This window comes from Muscardinus avellanarius (assembly GCF_963383645.1).
Source record: "Muscardinus avellanarius genome assembly, chromosome: 16".
NCBI lineage: Eukaryota > Metazoa > Chordata > Mammalia > Rodentia > Gliridae > Muscardinus > Muscardinus avellanarius.
The window spans coordinates 50,413,443-50,430,492 of record NC_137802.1 but is presented as its reverse complement, the minus strand read 5'-3'; the positions used below and the strand labels follow the sequence as shown (position 1 = coordinate 50,430,492).

Here is a 17,050-nt window from a genome sequence, read left to right as displayed (position 1 = left end):
AACTTTGCAAATATACTCTGCAACTTGAATTAGTGCTGAGGAAAAGGATTTTAACAATTGCTCAATATTCTTCAAAAGGTAAAAAGCACAATGAAACATATGCTCATCTGAACTCCACCCATTTTCAATTTCAACATAGTAACTCTCTTGTTTGTTCTTAGGGAAAATTCAAAAGCATACATATTGGTATTGGTTATTACTGAAGATAATTTATGCAATCATAAGCTAAAGATGCAAAGTTGGCAAAAAAAAAAACCATGCAAGTAAGCAAACCCTAACCCAGGTGAGACACGCCCTCTCAGTATATAAAGGCTTGTCACTGTCCTTGGTAGCAGGTGCTCCCTGAGCTAAACAGCATCACCATGTCAGTCAGATACAGCTCAAGCAAGCAGTACTCTTCCTCCCGAAGTGGAGGAGGAGGTGGAGGAGGAGGGTCATCCCTCAGAATTTCCAGCAGCAAAGGCTCCCTTGGTGGAGGATTTAGCTCAGGGGGCTTCAGTGGTGGCTCTTTTAGCCGTGGAAGCTCTAGTGGAGGCTGCTTTGGGGGCTCATCAGGTGGCTTGGGAGGAATGGGAGGAGGTTTTGGTGGCGGTAGCTTTGGTGGAGGCTATGGAAGCAGCTGCATTGGTGGAGGCTATGGAAGCAGCTTTGGAGGAGGCAGCTTTGGAGGAGGCGGCTTTGGAGGTGGCAGCGGCTTTGGAGGTGGCAGCTTTGGTGGAGGTGGCTATGGAGGAAGCTTTGGTGGTGGATTTGGAGATGGTGGCCTTCTCTCTGGAAATGAAAAGGTAACCATGCAGAATCTGAATGACCGCCTGGCTTCCTACCTGGACAAAGTCCGGGCTCTGGAAGAATCAAACTATGAGCTGGAAGGTAAAATCAAGGAGTGGTATAATAAGTATGGCAACTCAAGCCAGCGAGAGCCCCGTGACTACAGCAAATACTATCAAACCATCGAAGAACTTAAAAATCAGGTAAGGGGCATTTTTAATCTATTTTATTTATGTAATATAGATAGATGAATCTCAAATTAGGCTATGTAATGTGTTACCTATGTTAACTTTCATAGTAAAAATATATAATCTATTCTCAAAGATAAATATTTTCTTTGCCATATAGTCAAGGTAATCGCCATCCAGAATGTATGCTTTCTCTCTCACAGGATGCAGATTACTGAGAATTTTTTAGGTTGTAGTGAGCATATAATAAGTCTACAATTAAAATATGCTAGATCACTTACAAATGTAGAAATTAAAAGAATTATTAAACAAATAAGAACAAAGTATCATTGAAACTGTTAATAAATAAGCCATAATCAGTGCCAACATCGCAAGACAGTACAGAAGCTGGCTATTGCTTGCCTCCAGGAAATCTGTGAATTGGACCTAGCAGTTGAGAGTCTACTTAGAAGTATTTATAACAAATTAAATAAATGTAGGTGTGAGTAGGTCAAAAGTAAGCTGAAATACAAAAAAAAATCATAGAGTATACTGGGGGACACACTTGGGGGAATATATCTATATAACTATAGTTAGTCATTGAAAAGAGATGACATAGAAATTTAAAATATATAGAAAAGTCAAGAGAATTAGTCAAATACATGTATAATGGTAGCCTTGTAATGTTTTGTATTTTTAAAAATTCCCCCAACATCCTGAAACAACATAAAAATGCAATTTATCTATGCCACTATAAAAACCATACCTATATCTGACCTCTTTTTAAATAACTGTACCTTTTCCTCCAGATCCTCAACCTAACTACTGACAATGCCAATGTCCTACTTCAGATCGACAATGCCAGGCTGGCAGCTGATGACTTCAGAATGAAGTAAGCTAAGTTTACAAAAAAAGTTGTATAATACTATCACTACATAATACATCTTATTTTAACAATGACTTTAGATGCCCACAATAGCATTTACATTTTCCTGAATGCATCCAAAGTGAAATATTATTAGGATTGTCTGAGAAATTTTTTAATTTTATATTTTTGACAATCATTAAAACAACAAAATGCATTTGAAAGTAATGGCCAACCTTCTTTGCATTAAACCACTTAAATCCCTATGTGAAAACATACTCATGATTTGAAATGAACTCTACTTCCTTTTTAAACAGCCTTTGTACAGGTACAGCTCTCTTATAAGAGTTAAAACCAATATTTGTATCGTGCTTGTTTCAGGTATGAGAATGAAGTGGCCCTGCGTCAAAGCGTTGAAGCCGACATCAACGGCCTACGCCGGGTGCTGGATGAGCTAACCCTCACAAAGGCTGACTTGGAGATGCAAATTGAGAGCCTGAATGAGGAGCTGCAGTACCTGAAGAAGAACCATGAAGAGGTGACACAAAATTATACTTTCCCCAGGCCAAAAAAAAAAAAAAGGTTCATTGTGGTTATGGTGCAGTCAATAAATCTTTTTGTTCCTCAAAAAGGAAATGAAAGACCTTCAAAATGTGTCCACTGGTGATGTGAATGTGGAAATGAATGCTGCCCCAGGTATTGATCTGACTCAACTTCTGAATAACATGAGAAGCCAGTATGAACAACTTGCTGAGAAAAACAGAAAGGATGCCGAAGCCTGGTTCAATGAAAAGGTAAGTATATTGCCCTTCATGGTGAAGCTCATGGAGGTTTTTGTTGCTCTGTCCGAATTTTCTCATCTTTTTCCCTGTTTCTAATATTCTAGAGCAAGGAACTGACTACAGAAATTGACAGCAACATTGAACAAATGTCCAGTCATAAATCCGAAATTACTGAATTGAGACGCACTGTTCAAGGTCTGGAGATCGAACTACAATCCCAACTGGCCCTGGTATGTTAAGTCAGGTGGAATGACCTCCATTTTATCATAAAAAGTTTCATACTCACACACAGGTGTGGGTAAAAAGAGTAGTAAGAAAACTGAGCTATATGTTAATGGAAGAAAAAAACTATAAGTATTCATGCAAAGGTGCTAACACAGAAATGCAATTCAGTTTCAATTATTCCTCAATATGTTGTCTCATTGAATAATTCAATGAGCTTCTCTATACTCAGCTGAACAACAATGTCACTAAGAAGAAATAAAATCCTCTTTTCAGAAACAATCCCTGGAAGCCTCCTTGGCAGAAACAGAAGGTCGCTACTGCGCACAGCTCTCACAGATTCAGGCCCAGATATCCGCCCTGGAGGAACAGCTGCAACAGATCCGAGGTGAAACCGAGTGCCAGAATTCCGAATACCAACAACTCCTGGACATTAAGATCCGACTGGAGAATGAAATCCAAACCTACCGCAGCCTGCTAGAAGGAGAGGGAAGGTAAATAAGAAAAGTGAAAAATATCCCGATTGCTTTCATTCACTATTCGCTAGCAAGGCTTACACAAAGCCCAAGGAAATGCCAGAGGTGGGAGGAAGGAAGACAGAGGGATAAAGCAAGGTACAGGAAGAGTCAACAACCTCACTTTATCATGAGTTTGGCCCAAGAATGATTGTTGGGGGTTTTGTGTCCAAACACTTGTTTTTAAGGGCTGGGTTTTAAGACACATATTTGGTAGGGATGGGGCTATCTTTTCTCAAAACACGTTTTCCTATTTTCTATGATAATAATCTGAAGAAAGAGCTACCATTAAGAGATAGTGTTAAGAGATAACCGAATATGGCCCTCACCCCTTTTAGTTCCGGAGGTGGATCCTACGGCGGCGGGCGCGGCGGCGGAAGTTCCGGCGGCGGCTACGGCGGAAGTTCCGGCGGCGGCTACGGCGGAAGTTCCGGCGGCGGCTACGGCGGAAGTTCCGGCGGCGGCCACGGCGGAAGTTCCGGCGGCGGCCACGGCGGCGGCAGTTCCGGCGGCGGCTACGGAGGAAGTTCCGGCGGGGGCCACGGCGGAAGTTCCGGCGGCGGCTACGGGGGCGGCAGCTCCAGCGGAGGCGGCCACGGCGGAAGTTCCGGCGGCGGCTACGGAGGAAGTTCCGGTGGGGGCCACGGCGGAAGTTCCGGCGGCGGCCACGGCGGAAGTTCCGGCGGCGGCTACGGGGGCGGCAGCTCCAGCGGAGGCCACAAGTCCTCCTCGTCTGGGTCCACTGGAGAGTCCTCATCCAAGGGACCAAGGTCAGCAGAAACTAACTGGGGTAATCAGAATTAGTTTGAACTTTCTGTGGTGACATTGTTGCTTTAAGTTCTAGACCCCCACTAGCGCCAAGAAAAAGGGGGGAAAAGTGAAAATATTAGGGCTTTTCTTTGCATTTTTAACCAGCTGTACTCCTGACACCGATCTTGAAGGAAAAGTGGCAGGGTCTTATGTGCCACCAACAACCTAAACATTTTTTAGATTGTGTGTGAGTGTGTGCATGTGTGCACGCGATTGTGTGTGTGAAAATGAATTTTCTTTCTTTAAAAAAAGTGTTTTTTTTTAATATTTGCTTGCTAATTAACAAATAGCCTTATAAATTGCTTAGCCTTAATTCTAATTTCCTGCTATTATTCATACAGATACTAACAAAACCAGAGTCATCAAGACAATTATTGAAGAGGTGACACCTGATGGTAGAGTTCTCTCATCTATGGTTGAATCAGAAACCAAGAAACACTACTACTAAGCTGCATGGAGAGGAAATGTCTCTCTACACAGGCCATTGTATACAGATGAGTGGCGGAATGGCCAAGAAAACACTTCTGTCTTAATGGTCCCTGGAAACAGGTTCACTCCTTGACAATAAGGTGTCTAAAAGGTGTTTTGTTTCTGTATTTCTTCTTTTTACTTTACCAGAAAGTGTTCTTTTTATGGGGAGGAAAAACAAAAGAAAAACTTTCTGTTCTCATTTACTAATGAATTTCAATAAACTTTCTTACTGATGCAAACTAAATAAATTTGTCAGAGTTTATCTTTTCATAATCTTGTGGGTATGCTCAGACCAATGTAAGTAATCCCACTGAAAATTTTCAAATGTGGAAATCTCAGTCTTACACTTTCTTAAAGGTATACATGTGGTGCCCCAAACTCTCTGGCTTCAAGTTATTTCAATCCCAGAAATTTTGAACCATCTCAAATAAGACTCCAAAAAATAAAATTGGAAATTGCACATTTTCTAATTATTTCACGTCTCACATTTGCTCGCCCTTATTTTCTTTCAATTACTATATTATGCCCTTCCAGTTGTTATACTGTTTAACAGACATTATCCATCACTTAACTAACCCAATAAAATCATAATGTAGCCAACAAAGTTACTTGACTTTATAAATGATGCCAATGTAACCAAAGGAGTACTTCTAGTCTCTACATTCCCAACTCTACCCATTGATTAATATTAAATACCTAATACTTTCTGCCAGGTACTATCTACCTTGATTCAAATTGCTCAAACTATTCTAACCCTTTAGCCAATAAGAACCCAGCTAATACTGCTTCTGCTAGGAAATACTGTAAGGGGAAAGAGGAGAGCCTGCATCCAGAGTTCATATGTGCCCCTAAGACTATCTTGACTCCCCTGGTGGACTCCTATATTACACATGTCTACCAAGTATTAACCTTCTTCAGTATTCTTGAGTTGAGCTTCAGAATACCAGAATTAAGAGTTCTAATTCCCATGCCATTTGTTTGAGACTCCCACGACTATAGACACTACCTTCACATAGATTACATGAGCCAAATTTCAATGGGTTTAGACTTTCCTACAGTCAAGGCTCCATAAGCAAGTTGGCACCAAATATACCACAGTGAGAAGCGCTCCACTTTTGTCCACATGCCTCTTCAGATGTGGATACTTGTACCGTCATTCTTGGGATCCAATCTTCTTCAGTACACTTGAATTCCCACCGTGCCTCGCTATAAAGCTCAGAAACGAGTGTTTGAGTATTGGCACTTGAATTCCTACTGTGTGCAGAGTGATTTAATGGTTGCTGGTCAGAAACATCATCTTTTAAATTGTTTATTATATAATAAAGTTAAGTAAGTCCTGGTACCTGGTACCTGGCACCTGTTACATTATCCATAATCTGAGGTGGTCATTGTCTCTTACTCTGCAGAAATAAAAGTTTTGCATTTAAAATGCTGATTTGAGCTTGGTGTGGTGGTGCACACTTGTAATCACAGTTTGGGAGACTGAGACAGGAGGATCACAGGTTTGAAGTCAGCCTCGGCTACTTATGCCCTCTGCAACTTAGCAAGACCCTTTTTCAAAATATAAAATAAAAATAGGGCTTGGTATGTAGCTCAGAGGTAGAATGCCCCTAGGGTCCATCCCTGGTACCACACACACAAAAAAAATGCTGATTTGAAACAAATATAAAAGTGTTATTATGAGATAGTTGTACTTGCTAGTCTAGTAAGTTTGTCTCTTCTTCTATCCATTTTCTGCCCTCTTCACCCCATCCAGGATCTCAGCTGCTCAGAATTCTTCATCTGGTTGAGTGGAAACCCAAACCTTCATTCCTGAAGTATCTGAATGCATACTGTTCCTATCCTCTTACCTTTACAGTCTGCCAATGCCTCCTTAAAGCCTTTATGCTTTGCACCCTGAGACCGGTGTTCATGATGGCTTGATATTTTGCTGAGGAATGGAGAGTAGCTTTGTTAGAGTCACCTTTATTAAGAAAGTAGCTTGAGTAAGGTTAACTAAGTAGGGCCCATTGAGTACTTCCCATTTGAAGTGCATCTTGAGAGTGGAAATTAGGGAAATTATTCTCCATTATAAGCATGACTCTTAAAGAGGCCTGGATTATATCCTGGCGCTGCATTGACAAAATCATGCAACTTTTAGACAAGTTACGTCAATCTAGTGAGTCTTGGTGTTCTTATCTACATAATAAGGAGGTAACAAAAGTCTCCCCCCATTTATCCAAAGGGACACATTTTAAGTCCTCCAGTGAATCTCAAATAGTTCAAAACCTTATATGTATTGGTTTCTTAAATATACATGCCTATGGTAAACTTGTACCTTTTCACTTAAAAGAAGCACTTTACAGATTCTTTTTGGTGTATCTAAACTCCCAGCATTACAATTATTGCAGTATAGGGCCAATTATTGCAGTAAAATAAGGGTGAAGGGAACACAACCACGGCAATCCCAACACAGATGATCTGATACATGTGACAGCTTCTAAGTAATGGTGGGTCGTGCTTACAGCCTGGATAGGCTAGACAAATGTAATTCACATTCCAGGTGGGATGCCATGAGATTTCATCATGATACTCCGAACAGTGCACAACTTAATATTTATGAATTGCTTATTTCTAGATTGTCCATTTGATGTTTTGGGACTTCCTTTGTTTATGGGTAGCTGAAACCATAGAAAGAAAAAAACAGATAAGGGAAAACAAATGGTTAAAATTCTAAAGTATTACACAAAGTAAAAGAAGTTAGACTCAAAAAGCTAGTGTTCTATCTCATTTATATAATACTCTCTGAAAAGTTCAAGCCAAAAGTCTAGAAGACAGATGAGAGGTTGCCAGAGAGTAAAGGGTAAGGTGTTTACCAAAAGGGGGCACGAAAGAATTTTTTGGAATGATGGAAATGTTTCTGGTATCCATTATACAACTGAATTTGTCCAAATTACAAGAATCATAAACCAAAAGGGATAATTCTACTGTATATGCTTTAAGCCTCAATTAAGGCTTACTTTTTAAAGGGGTTCTTTTTTTTGTCTTTTTGGAACTTGGGGTCAAACCCAGAGCACCACACCTGCAAAGCAGGCACTTTGCCACTGAGCTACATCCTGGCCCCTAAGGCTTACTTTTAAAGAAGTGAAAAATGGTGACTGAACATTTTGATTTTTCTAGTATGTCAAATGTCAATTTCTACTATATTTTTTGGATCCAAAAATAAAGCTTGCACTCTAAGGACTATAAAGCATGAGAATGTCTTTATAACAAAGCACATAGCACAGGTAAGTAATTTCCCTATAACGATTTTTTTTGGGTGGCACTGGGGGTGGAACCCAGGGGCTTTCTACCTCCGGGCTATACTCCCAGACCTATTTATATTTTATTTGGAAACGGGGTCTCACTAAGTTGCTGAGAGCCTCACTGAGTAGCTGAGGCTGGCTTCAAACCTGTGCTATCCTCCTGTCTCAGCCTTTCAAACACAGGGATTACAAAACATGGGGATTACAAGCGTGCACCACCACGCCCATCTTCTAATGGATTTTTAATGAACATATTTAATGAATCATACTCTTGAGCTGCAGAACCCAAGGATTAACTAAATCTGAACCATAGTCCCTCTGTAATAACACCGGCTTATGTTTGTGTAGCCCATTGTGAGAAAGAAAAGATGAAAGTGTCAGAATCCACAATCTTCAAAATTCTTCCTAGTTCCTCTGGTATTTTGTTATGGTAGTTGGTTTGGGAATGTAGATGAGTAATGTTTGGACAACTGGTTGCTTATGGTGGAAAGAGATAAAGGGAGTTGCTTAGTAATTGCTACTTGACGAGAAGCCAAAAGACACAAAGACTCACGGCACCGTCTTCTATCACCAGATGCATCCTCACCCTTCAAGCTCCACGGGACCTTCCTGGTAAAGTCTTTATCCAATAAGTTCATCTTCCAATTTTTTTCTTTTTAGAAAAAGAATAAAATAACACCATCACTGCTCTTCACTCGTTCTCTTTTACCTACTTCCCCCCAGACCCAGCCATTATCTTTCTGCCTTTTTTAAATAATTGGAGTTGATATAGATCAACCCGATGTCTGTTCCAGGCCTTGGCTCACAGTACACGTTAAAAATATTTATTGGTTGCTTATTACTCAGCAGTGTCTGGCACTGTGCCAGGCAATGGGAATAAAAGGGTGACTGACATGCAATTCCTGACTTCAGACCCAGACAGAAGAGCAAAAAGCACTGCATGGAAGTGAGTCCAGGCTGTCACAGGAGCTTTTAAGTGGAATACTTACTCTACAATCAAGATTATCCCTAGAAACCTATGCTGTCTGAAATGTCTACAGGATATCAACATACACATTCATGCTAACCTTCCTGTCTTCTTACTACTTTTCTCAGTCTTCCCTATCAATAGAGCTGATTATCTTCTTCAAAACTGGTGGCAAAGACCAAGCTGTTTTATCTTGGCAGAAATGCCATGCTTTATTATTTGTGGAAACCAGGTTGAGAGGGGGGAAAATGAAATAATTGCAATGGAATTTCCACTCCATTCCATTGAGTGTGTGTGTGTGTGTGTGTGTGTGTGTGTGTGTGTGTGTGTGTGTGTGAGAGAGAGAGAGAGAGAGAGAGAGAGAGAGAGAGAGGGAGAGAGAGAGAGAGAGAGAGAGGTAGGTCGGGGATAGAACCCAGGGACATTCTACCTTTGAGTTATATTCTCAGCCCTATTTTTTATTCTTTTTGTTTGTTTGTGTTTTGACATACCAGGGATGGAACTCAGGGGCATTGTACCTCTGAGCTACACCACCATCTATTTTTTATTCTTTATTTTTTGAAACAGGGTCTCACTGAGTTGTGAAGGGCCTCACTAAGTAGCTGAGGCTATAGGTGAACTGCGATCCTCCGGTCTCCACCTCCCAATTGCTGGGATTACAAGCATGCGCCACCATGCCCAGCCTTTTTTATTTTGAAACAGGGTTTCACTACGTTGCAGAGGGCTTCACGAAGTAGCTGAGGCTAGCTGAGAACCTGTGAGCCTCCTGTCTCAGCCTCCCAAGTACTGGGATTACAAGGGTGTAGCACTACACCTGGCTCCTACTCCATTTTAATTAAGGTATAGGCATTTAGATGGTTAAATCAGTATGAGATGACTCATACTGTTTAGAAATAATATATATATATATGTATATATGTATGTATATATATTTTTCTCCATATGCAGGATACTAGAATACTTTGTTGTGTGGTACAGACACACCAAAGCAAATCTTCACTTCTCTTATCAAGTGATATAGAAGAAAAATAATACTTAATGCATGCATATCGATCTTTACAATTCTCAAAATACACCTATATGTGGAAATCATCTTCAAAACAGCCTTGGGACACATGAAGGGCTCAGAAATAGGGACTTACCCAAAGCTTCATGCAGAGAAAATTGTACAGCTACATCTTAAACCCAAGATTTTTTATTTTGAGCCTGGGTCTTTTTCCTTTATAGCCATGATTGCTAGACATTTTTATTACTTCTAAGAAATTTAAATATTTTGAGCATGTGCAATGAATAATTTATCTTAAAATGATATTTAAATATATGCATGCATAGATACACTATCCCATCACGCAACTCACAACATACATTAGTACAAAGACAATGGAAAATTCAATCACAACTGTTCAAAAATTTTTCATTTTATTTTGACATGAACTAGTTTTCAGACAGATAATTATAAGCAGAGTTTTCACTTTAAGGACTATCTCATAGGAGATTCAAAAGTTATGAGAAACACAGAACAACTCACACAGAACAACTCTGTGTATTATGCATTTCTGGGTATCTGGCATTCTCTTCCACCCAAATGCAACTGCCCTGTTATCATTAATGAACACACACACACACACACACACACACACACACACACACACACACACAATGGGCCCTGGGGGCAACACTTTTATTTATTTATTTATTTATTTATTTTGGTGGTACTGGGGTTCCTGGAAGCCCTTCTACCTCCGGGCTACACTCCCAGACCTATTTTTGCATTTTTATTTGGAAACAGGGTCTCCTAAGCCAGCACGCGCGGCTGGCTTCGAACCTGCGCGATCCTCCTGTCTCTGCCTCCCAAGTGCGGGGATTACAAGCGTGCGCCACTACGCCCAGTCTGGGGGCAACACTTTTCCAGTGAGATTGAGAACCAGGCTTTTATTCCTTGAGTACCAGGAGTCCCCATAGAATAAACCTTGCCAGCGTGGTTCCCCCAGGAACTCTTTGGTCAATCCTTTTGTAAACTAGATTGTGATTGCAGTGAGGTGAGGACCATGTCTTTCTTATTCACATAAACTCAAACCTCTCATAGTTCTCAACACAAAAATAATTAAGGCTTCATAAATATTGGTTGAATGACAAAAAGATTAAGCCACATACAAATGGGTATGTGCCTACAATGCTTCCCAAAGCAAATCCAGAAAGATTGGGTGAGAACAAATCAAAAAGAAAAGGTACGCATGTCATCCAGGGTCCTCCGTGTGCTATGAACTTTGATGTCTCTCCACATTCAGTGCTTCTCTCAAGGAAAATATCCAAACTCTTTAAAAGAAGTCCTTATCTTTCAGAAGATCTCTGAAATATCTGGCAATATGAACCCTGTCCAAGTAGATGATCTCAGAAGCCTGAGACAGTAGATTGGAACCAGTGGGGATTCTTCCAAATGTGAATCTTGGCAGAATTACTCAAGCACCTTTCCATTGATTCGCTGAGGCTGTGTGTTTCTTTGTTTCTCTGGGACCAAGAGAGAAGGCAAGAATTTAAATGAACACCTCCATGAAGGAGCTCAGTAGAAGCTGTAAACGTTGGTGCAATGAGAGCCTGTGCCACTGGGAACAGAGCAGAAGAAAGGTGCGGCCAAAACAGGAGTGCCAGAGAAAGGACGAAGCTGATGGAATGTGTCATGGGCTTGGTGCACCTCTAAGCATCAGCAGTAAAGTTCTTTCACGACAATCAATCCCAGGACCCTACCAGGAGGGGAGAAGGGTTTGGAGTCCCTGCAAGTTTAATTCAGTGAGTCAAATTCATCATTCAACAAATATGATTAATATGTCAGGCAATGTGCTCAACCGTGGAAATATCAAGCTAAATAAGATACACCCATTCCCTGTGATATGTGCCACAACAGATGGATATGTGCAGAGAGGAGAGGTGAAGGGTCATAGGCCAGGCACTGTGGCATCTAAATCAAAACAGCAGGGCAGAGAGGGTTTGCTAGATGATGTGGCTCTTGAAGTAAGCCTTGGAGGTTGGTAGAAATTGAATAATTAGAAGGTGGAAAGTAAATTCTAGAGCACCCAGAGGATCTGCCACAAATGCTACACTGGCATACCCAGCTTTACAATGTGATTTATATTAAAAAATCTATAGAATATTTATTTCTGACCCTTAACTTAATCAACTTAATCACACCTGTAAAGTCCCTTTTGCAATGTAAGGTGATATATTCAGTTTCTAGAGATTAGGGTGTGGACCGTGGGGGGGGGCATTAATTTGCCTGCCACAGGACTCACCCTTAGTTCTCTCTTCCTTCCTCCTACCTTTACATCTAGCCATTACTAGGTGCTATTGAGACTTTCTCAAAAATTATCCCAATTCCATCTAGTTCTATTTTCACCATCACTACCTGAACTCAAGTCACCTTAGTATCTCACCTAAATTAGTGCAACTATCTTTCTAATGTTTTCTCCTGCCTAATCTGGCTCCCCTCCCATCACTTCTCCACACAGTAGTCAGAATGATCTTTATGAAATCAATTCTCTGTTTAAATATCTCAATGGCTTCTTTGCATGCTCAGGACCCCGTTGGAAACCCTCATCTGACCCAGTGTGTCTCTTTGTGGGAAGCCCTTTGCAGTTCTCTCTCCCTGTACTTTCACCACCAACAATGCTTCTTCCAGTTCCTTGGAGGCACTACACTCCCCCTTCTTACTGTGACTGGATATGGTTTGAGTGTGTCCCCCAAACGTTCATGTGTTGGAAGCTTAGTCCCCATTGTGACAATGTTGAGAGGTGGTGGGACCTTTAAGAGGTGGGGCCTAGTGGAAGTTGGTTAGGTCATTGGGAACACGACCTGTGGAAGGGACTGATGTGGTTCTCATGAGATCCTGGTGTGTTCTCTGGAATAGTTGTTATAAAAAAAACAAGTCTATGCTCTTGCTTCCTGTCCCAACACATGCTCTCTTCCTCTCACATACACTCCCACCATGATGTCAACCACCAAAGTCCTCACCAGGACCAAGCACAGGCCAATGCCAGGCTCCTGGCCTTCTGAATGGTGGGCTAAGTAATCCTCTTTCATTATAAAGTACTTAGTCTCAGGTATTTTGTTATAGAAATAAAACAGATGAATATGCCTTCTTAAAATAAGTGTAGCCAGGTGTGGTGGCGCACGCTTGTAATCCCCGCACTTGGAAGGCGGAGACAGGAGGACTGTGTAGGTTCAAAGCCAGCCGCGCTGGCTTAAGAGACCCTGTTTCCAAATTTTATAAAGTATAAAATAAATCTGGGAGCGTAGCCCAGAGGTAGAAGGGTTTCCAGGAGTCCCAGTACCACCAAAAAAAAAAAAAAAAAGTTTAAATATGTATATCTTTTCTTATCCTCTTCCAGAATGTCTCTCCATTTGTTTGCTTGGAAATTACTTTCTTGTCTGTCTGGTATTTGCTTAATGTCATTTCTCAAAAATTATTGCCTCAAAATAAACTGGGTCCTCCCTTAATGATTCCATGTTTTTTCTTTTCCTAGTTTCTAACACAATTTAGAATTGTGTGTGTGTTGCAGTTAAGATCAACCTCCCTACCAAACAATACATTCCATAAGAGTTGAGAAGTCATCTAGTCTCTTCACCTCTGTATCACCTGCTACTAGCACAATGTCTGGCACATGATAGGTGCTCATACTAACTAAGTAAACGACACTTGATAAGGCATACGTGCAGTCAAAATTTTATTTCACTATAAAATTCTGAAAAGTTTTGTGGAAATGTTCATTTGTTTTCATTAAAGATGAATGTTTGCACTGCTTAAGTTTTATTTTTCTACTTGTCCCTAAGATAATTATATATACTGACAGGGCTACCATAGTGAGTCACAAGGTCCATTCTGGGCTTTATTCACCCAGTTTTAGGCTATGTATCTTTTTCTTTTTTTCTTTTTTTTTTTTTTTTTTTTTTTTTTTTTGGTGGCACTGGGGGTGGAACCCAGAGGCTTTCTACCTCTGGGCTATACTCCCAGACCTTTTTTTATATTTTATTTGGAAACAGGGTCTCACTAAGTTGCTGAGAGCCTCACTAAGTAGCTAAGGCTGGCTTTGAACCCATGCGATCCTCCTGTCTCAGCCTCCCAAGTGCGGGGATTACAAGCATGCACCACCACGCCCGGCTGTATCTTTTTTTTAACTGGGGATTGAATCCAGGTGTGTGTGTGTGTGTGTGTGTGTGTGTGTGTGTGTGTATAAATATATGTAATGCACATATTACATATATTGAATATATATATTGAATATAATGAATACGCATATATTAAATCAGGGTCTCACTAAGTTTCTGGGTTGGTCTCAACTCTGCAATCTTGTTTCAGCCTTGGGATTACAGCCAAGCGTCACTGCACCCAGCTTTGAGTATTCTTGAATGATTCTTTTCATCCGTTTCTTCATCTTTAAAAGGAGGAAGAGAAACCTCTCTCTTCCTAATTCCCAGCTTTCTTTTAAGGTATGAATGAGTTGATATATAAGAAATCCCTTTGGAAGCTGTAAACCACCCTATTCAAAAGCAAACTTGTCTTTATATTCGTTTATGTTTGAATCTCAAAAAGATACCTGTTGAGGTTGCTTAATCAGGGATTCAATCATCTCCAGTGGGGGCATATGGATCCTAGGTTCACCTGTCAGTTCCACCACAAACACCTGAGCAGCAAAAATCCATTTGAAGAGAAATTATGCCCCCTTGTGGAAATAGAGGGAAAGGACAAATGTGGTTATTTGTCCATTCCTAACATGGAATTGCCAGAGGTGACTAACCACACACAGATGCTGAATGAAGGAAGCAATTTATGTAACAGATTCTGAGAAATAACTTATTTAAACGTGTGCCTTTTTTAAGTGCTTATTTTTCTTTATGTTCTATTTTATTTACTTTTTAACTGACAAATAAAAATTCTATACATTTATGATATACAATATAATGTCTTAAAATATATATGCCTTGTGAAATGGCTAAACTAACATCTTGTGCCATTTTCTGTGTTGAGGACATGTAGAATCTATTTTCTTAATAACTTTAAAGTATGAAATACATTATTAGAGTTTTTTGTAAAAATGCTTTTTTGAACACATTTTATTTACATATGAAAATTAAGGCACATTAAACCAATTAGTTGTCTAATTATTACTTAAAATAACTAATCATAATAAGTAATTAATAATAAGTAGTAATGATAATGTCATAGAGAATTAAGTAATCAGACACTAAAGTGATTTATAATTATTTATGCTATATAATAATCTTTAATATTTAAATTTTAATAGTTTATTAAAAGAATAACTTTAAAATTCATGCAACACATTGAGTCTACAAATGGCAATATATAAAGTATATATTCATATTAGTATGCATCAAAGATTAATTATTTATATCTAGAATAGGTTCTTTGTGATGCCAGAATCTCAAGGTCACCTTAAACATATACCCAGTTTCCACCTGGCAGGTGCTTCATGATCCTCAGTAAACCTATTGTTTAACATTTCTGGGTCTCGTTTTTCTCACCTGACAAATAAAGAGATGAATTAAGTGATGTCTGAGACTCTGCCTACAAAGATCCTACAAAGTATAACTTTGCCCCAGAATATGCTTTATATTTTCCTTTTTTCATTCCTAGGAATGGAACCCAGAGTCCTTCTATCTCCAAGTTACACCTCCACTCCTATTTTTTATCCTTTATTTTGAAACAGGGTCTCACTAAGTTGCAGAGAGCCTCACTAAGTAGCTGAGGCTGACTGAGGACGTGCTATCCTTCTGTCCCAGCCTTCTAAGTACTAAGATAATAAGCATGTGCCATCACACCAGGCATCAGAATATTTAAGGCCATGTTAATGTTGGTCTTAGCACCAGCTGACCAGCACAGTTCCTGGAGACACTTGGACTGCCCTGTCTTCCGCACCTGAAACTGGGCCAGTCAATCAAACGGAGTCCCTTCGGTCCCTCCTTCCTCCAGTTCTCTCCACCCTCTTCATGCCCACTATGTTGAGCCTCCTCAGAAGAGGCATCTCAGGTCACTTCTCCTTCCCTTTCAGCTTCCCTGTCCAGCCCCTACACACACACACACACACACACACACACACACACACACACACACACAGAGTGAGAGAGAGAGAGAACACGAAGAAGAAGAAGAAGAAGAAGAAGAAGAAGAAGAAGAAGAAGAAGAAGAAGAAGAAGAAGAAGAAGAAGAAGAAGAAGAAGGGGGAGGAGGAGGAGGAGGAGGAGGAGGAGGAGGAGGAGGAGGAGGAAAGGAGGAGGAGGAGGGGAGGAGAGGGAAGGAGTAGGAAGAGGAAGAGGAGGAGGAAGAGCAGGAGGAGAAAGAAGGAGAAGGAGAACTGCCATTCATTGGAAGTTTCCCACTTTCCAGGCATAATCTTATGCCATTTCTCAACAAAGTGAAGAGGCAGAAACTTTCACCACATTTTTTTCTTTATTTTATTTTATTTTTTTAATTGGTGCATTGTAATCATATATCACATTGGAGTACAGGACTTGAGAGGATATACAAGCACACATCATCCCATTAGCCCTCATCCAGCCCCATCCCATTCCCTCCCCCTCCCTCAATCCCATACTTGTTTGGTGATTAACTTTGATACATTTGTTTATGTACCTCCTGGGTTTTAAAGAGGCTCCATCCTCCCCTATTCCATACCCTCTGATTGGTCACCTTAGTTGCTTCACTATAGGGCCCTTTCTATAGCTCAACCTCTTCCTGTTGCCCCTTTCCTCCTAGTTATTGCTGATTAGGGGAAGCATCTGATTTTTATTTTCTGCGATATTTCTCTGTGCGTGCCGCATTGCAAGTACTGATCCCACTCTTGACGGCCCCAGTAGTGGCCTGGCTACCCGGTGGACTGATCCAGATCTCGCTGGCTCAAGCAGCAGCCTTGCCTCATGGGAGGCCCCAATTCTGGTCTCGCTGGCCCCGACACCAGCCTAACTCCTCAACTGGCTCCGATCCTGGCCTCAGAGGCCCCAACACCGGCCTAGCCTCACGGCAGGCTCTGATCCTGGCCTCGCTGGCCCTAGCACTGGCCTAACCCCTCAGCAGGCTTCGATCCCAGCCTCGGAGGCCCCAGTAGTGTAAGACCCCCACCGAGGGGAGACCCTCAATCAACCTCGGGATAAGCGACGTCAAGTACCACGAGAGACTACGTCCTTGATGCA

General features: G+C 40.9%; 1 protein-coding gene across 1 annotated transcript; it reads left to right on the top strand.

Moving 5' to 3' along the window:
- Nucleotides 1-362: 362 nt before the first annotated feature.
- On the top strand, nucleotides 363-4,800 carry KRT10 (keratin 10; the record flags this gene model as incomplete). Its single annotated transcript, XM_080713777.1, has 8 exons — nucleotides 363-971; nucleotides 1,745-1,827; nucleotides 2,182-2,338; nucleotides 2,433-2,594; nucleotides 2,687-2,812; nucleotides 3,081-3,298; nucleotides 3,658-4,109; nucleotides 4,471-4,800. 8 exons carry the CDS (start codon nucleotides 363-365, stop codon nucleotides 4,575-4,577), a joined length of 1,914 nt encoding a protein of 637 aa, XP_080569903.1. The 3' UTR covers nucleotides 4,578-4,800.
- Between the last annotated feature and the right edge of the window lie 12,250 nt (nucleotides 4,801-17,050).